This window comes from Portunus trituberculatus, chromosome 22, assembly GCF_017591435.1.
Source record: "Portunus trituberculatus isolate SZX2019 chromosome 22, ASM1759143v1, whole genome shotgun sequence".
In the NCBI taxonomy this organism is placed as follows: Eukaryota; Metazoa; Arthropoda; class Malacostraca; order Decapoda; family Portunidae; genus Portunus; species Portunus trituberculatus.
The window spans coordinates 6,350,297-6,355,275 of NC_059276.1; the positions used below are offsets into that span (position 1 = coordinate 6,350,297).

General features: G+C 56.8%; 1 protein-coding gene across 1 annotated transcript in view; it reads right to left on the reverse strand.

Moving 5' to 3' along the window:
• Positions 1–3,970: 3,970 nt before the first annotated feature.
• Positions 3,971–4,979, reverse strand: part of LOC123507489 (protein krueppel-like) — a 23,788-nt gene continuing 22,779 nt past the window's right edge. The window contains exon 2 of the mRNA XM_045260398.1: positions 3,971–4,979. This exon is cut by the window's right edge and continues 1,321 nt beyond it. Coding sequence (XP_045116333.1) covers positions 4,589–4,979 — 391 coding nt within the window. The 3' untranslated portion in view covers positions 3,971–4,588.

Below are 4,979 nucleotides of genomic sequence, written 5' to 3' on the forward strand. Positions count from 1 at the left end.
TACAAAGATAACAATGGTGCTTAATCTCTTCAGTACCAAGACGCATTTTCATATTTATTCTGGTTACTATTTTGGTGATTTTAAACAGCCTCAGAAACATATGCTGGGATCAAAATAGTAAAGACTCTGAGCATTAATCTTTTGACCCCCACAGACCCTTCCTAATACAAATAAAATCGTCTAATTATAACCCAAAATAAAGGAAAAAATGCGTCTCAGTACTTAAATAAATGTTAGACCAGTAGATCCCGGTGCTTCCAAGACATTGAGGATATCTTTTACTTGGAAATTATAAAGATAGTTTGATATAAGAGAAATTACTATATAACTTGCTGCTCACAGAAAACGGGACGAAAAATGCAGACAAACTAAAATGCAATTGACATAAATAAATAAAATAAATAAATAAATAAACGAGTGTGGAGGATATAAACACAGACTCTCACTCTCACTCTCACTCTCACTCTCTCTCTCTCAAGTGGTTTAGCTTTGGCCAGTGCTACTTTACAGGGCGTGGTGTGGTACTTACAAATTTAATGGTAGTGACAGTAGTAGTAGCAGTTGTGGTAATGGTGGTGGTGGTGGTGGTAGTGGCGCCTTTCCTCTCCTCTCACCCACACACAACGTGACAGCAGTACAAGTGGCAGGTGTAGCAGGAACCCCACACTGCTGTCTCACTGCACTCAAAAGGTCTCTGTTAAAAATGTTGTTTGAGACGAGAATTGAACGTGTAGCCGTCACACACACACACACACACACACACACACACACACACACACACACACACACACACACACACACACACCTTATTAACTCCTACACAACCTGGAACTATGCGAGGCGAACGAGACATGATTTCAATGATACGCTGTTTTGCAACAATGACAATGACAAAAAGAGTAACCAATGGCAGCAATAATAAAAGATAATAGTAATGGCGATGATAATAATAATAATAATGGATCAAAATCATATTATCATCCAATTAGACATTTAAAAAACTTTGATTCTCTGGTTAAAATTCGTACATACTATAAAAAATGTTAGTTATTTCTGACGTTATCACTGAGAGTTGGCTAAGTTAGTTAATTCTTCAACATACATTGGAGGTGCGAGGAGGAGGAGGAGGAGGAGGAGGAGGAGGAGGAGGAGGAGGAGGAGGAGGAGGAGGAGGAAGAGGAAGAGGAAGAGGAAGAGGAAGAGGAAGAGGAAGAGGAAGAGCAAGAGCAAGAGGAGGAGAAGGAGAAGGGATAGGGGAATGATCGAGGTAAGGTAAGGAAGGATGGATAGGAAGAGAGAAAGAGGACAGTGTTGTAAAAGTAAGAGGAAGAGGAAGGAAGAATGAAGTGAAGAAGCTAAAGTAATGAGGAATGACTGAGTGGAGAAGGTGAAGGCATGGGTGGTGTGTGGAGGGGTGAGCGGTGCCAGGTGGGTGTGGGTGGTGGTGCAGGAGTGGGTGTGAGGGCGTGGGTGTGAGGGGGAGAGGGAGCGTCCTCAGGGCCACGTGGTTACAAAAATAATATTCTCAACGCCTTGCGAGGTAATGGCTCTGAGACGCCCCTGCCCGCCGTCACCAGGGAGAAGCAGAAGAAGAAGGAGCAGGAGGAGGAGGAATAGGAGGAGGAGGAAGAGGAGGATGAAGAGGAGCGCCCGGCCGTCAGCGCGTGTGGGGGGTAACAATAATAAGCGCCTGTCTCAGCGCTAACGGCCGCGTGCTACCTCCTGAGGCTGGCTGGCGGGGCAAGCTGTGTGGCGAGGGGCGCGGGGCGGGGCGGGCTGCAACAGGTAAAATTCTCCTCCAACACCCGCCCCACGCCCCGCATCGAGCTGCCCCGCGCCGGTGCTTATTGTAGACAACACAGGAACATCCATTAAGAGCTTCAATAAAGAGGAACTGTTTGGTCACCAGGGTTTGGTCGCCCGCTGGAGTCAAGAGCGAACTGGGCCCTCTTGGAAGGAAGGCGACATGCAGAGACCTCGTCAGGGGCGGCGCTCGGGTGGCTGCCGCGAGGGGCGTGGTCACGGACAACCAGCGTCCTTGAGCTTCTGTCAACACCGCACCGCCGGGCGAGGACACAGCACGCGGCGGCCTTGCCATCCCGGTATGACGTCTGTCTGGCCGCGCCGTGTCGCGCCCACAATGCGCCGTCACGCCTGAATTACATGAACTACTGACGAAGGCTTCCGTGCCTCGCCGCGCCGCGCCACGCACACACTTCCAATATCATAAAGTTTTCTACAATCAAGAGTCAATTATTCAATCAGAAGGTTTATATGGCGTTAGCAGGATGCCCGTCCTCCACGCCCCAAGAGGCGCGTTAGGAAGGAATGCCTGCATGTTGACGTGGACGTGAGTGCGATCGTGGCGGCGGGGGCGAGGGCGGAAGCTGCTCTAGATTAAGACCCTGTATGAACCGGAGGGCGGAGCCTCCTGCCGGCCGGGCGCTGCCTGCCAGTGTGGCGGGCGGCGGGGCCGACGCACCTAAAGCTAAACAACACACACTCTCCCGCTTAGCCTACAGAGGAAAGGGTAGTGGCAATCACCGTGAAGCAAGAAAACCAAACACAGGCCAAACACAGCAACCTGCTCCCGCCGGTGCCATCCGCTGGGCCCCACGAACCCCGATGTGGACTGGACGCTGTAGTTCCTCAAGCGCTGGCGGCGGCGCTGTGGCTCGCGGCCAGGCCTAGTGCCGCGCTGCCCCGCGCCGCAGTGCGTCCTTGACCCCACCGCCTTTGGTTCCTGGTTGCTGTCCTCAGAGGGGCATCATCTACTTGGGGCGGCCCAGTGGACACCGAGGCTCTTGTCGTGGCGGGCCACACACCACGCCCGCCGCCATACTATTGCACTTTGCCCTCGCGTGCCGCCCGCCGGCCCTGCCCTCAGGGCGCCACCGGGATCCACCCGTCCGGCCAGAGGGACGCCCGCGGCAAGGTAAAGTCTTATATAATATTGCACACACTCCTGAGACGGGGGCCGGGGACGTCCTTCCTGTCGGGAGAGGGAGGCAGAGGGTGGGGAGGAGAGGGAGGGAGAGGGCAAGGAGAGTGGAGTGAAAGACGTCATCCCTGAGCGACGCTGTGGGACGGGTAGCCGAGTGGCGGGGCGGGGACGCCGCCCCAGCCCGAGGCACCCGGGGTCTGGGGGCCCGGCACTGTCCTGGGAGGCGCGCCTCCCGGAGCCAGTGTCCAGCGGCCCCCAGGCTAGGAACTACGCACCTTTGAAGGGAGGGAAGGGGACGGGAGGGGAGGGGAGATAGGAGGGGAGGGGGAGGGAAAGGATGGGGAGGGGAGGGACGGGAAGACGGAAACAAGGCGAGGGGGGAGAGAAGGATGAGGCAGGGTGAAGGGGTGACAGGGCTGGAGATATAGGACAGCGGAAGAGACAGTACACATGGCAGCCAGCACCAGGAAAGACAACACTGAGGGCAGCATGAACCAGGTGGATGGAAAGAGCATGATGATGATGATGATGATGATGAGGAGGAGGAGGAGGAGGTGTAGAGGGCAATTTTATCAGCCTATACGCTAATGGTGGTGACGGTGGGAAACTGTCTTCCTCCTTCTTCACCTGTCTCCCACCTCCCACACAGCCTTCCTGCTCCCGGGCCGGGGTGGAGGCGCGGGGGCAGGGGAGGGTACAGGAAGGTATGAGGGGCACAGAGTGGAGGGGCGACAGGAGGTAACAAATAGTAGTGCAAATTTTCTCCAGCGGCCGACCATCGAGGCTGTAAAATGAACCTCTGCCTTCCCTCTCCCCTCCCCTCCCCTCCTCAGGCCTGCCTGCCTGCCTGGGCACAACAGGTCTGGAAAGAGAGAGAGAGAGAGAGAGAGAGAGAGAGAGAGAGAGAGAGAGAGAGAGAGAGAGAGAGAGAGAGAGAGAGAGAGAGAGAGAGAGAGAGAGAGAGAGAGAGAGAGAGAGAGAGAGAGAGAGAGAGTGTGGCATGTAATGAGGACAGTGTGGAGCAGAAAGGCAGTTCAGTGTTGTTGTGTGAGTACTGGTAGGTGGGTGAGTGGTGAGTATGGGGGGGGAGGGAGGAGGAAGGGAAGAGAAAGTCGCCGTGCAAATCTTGGCCGCGCCACTGCTTACAGCCGGCGAGGCGAAGGCAGAAGCAAGATTAATGGCCCTGGGTGAAGGCCGCTGCCTGGGGCGAGGCGGGGAGGAAATAGTGGCGGTGGGCACCCGTGGCTGCCGGGTCTGCAGGTGTCGGGGCGCCCTGCTTCTCATTGGCATAGTGGCCTGCGGGGCTAGTGGGGCCTGCGAGGGAGGGGAGCGCCTGGCCGTCATTAGCGAATAGTGAGATTAGCAGCGGCCGTGAGTGATGGTGATGGTGATGGTGAGGGAGGAGGGAGAGGGAGAGGAGGGCGGAGGGCAGGGTCGGGCTCATGTCCGGCACCATATATATAAAATTCTATTAACTCCAACAAGTAGCGCCGGGCACGGGCGGGGCGGCACGCAGCACCCTGGCGGTGCGTTGTGCGGACGGGCGGGGGTGCCCATAGCGAGGTGGGGCGAGGTGGGGCCGGGACTCACTGCTCAGCACCGGAGTCGTTGTGTGGTGACGCTGGGGCCGCGGGGCGCGGGGCCTCACGCCTGGGAGGGCATGGGGTCCTCGTCGTCGCTGTGTCGGGGAAACCTGCCGTCGTCTGCGTCACCGCCATCCTGGTGCCGCGTCGCGTCACGCGGGTAGTCCAGCTCACTGCTGGCGGGACCCGAGACGCTGGACACGGCCGACATGCCCGAGTAATTTCTGTTACGGCTGCGTGAGCCGGACAGACTGAGGTCCTCTGGCTCGGTCTGCTCGGGCAGGGCGGCGTGTAAGCCCCGCAGCAAGTGGGTGGGGTCCAGCAGCCGCCCACCACCCAGGGTCTGGTTGATCACTCGTCGCGGATCTCGACTCTTCCGTTCCCGCCGCTTCTCAAGCTGCAGCGGCTCCTCTTCCAGCAGCGTGGCCGGCGGTGGCAGGTCCTCCTCGGTG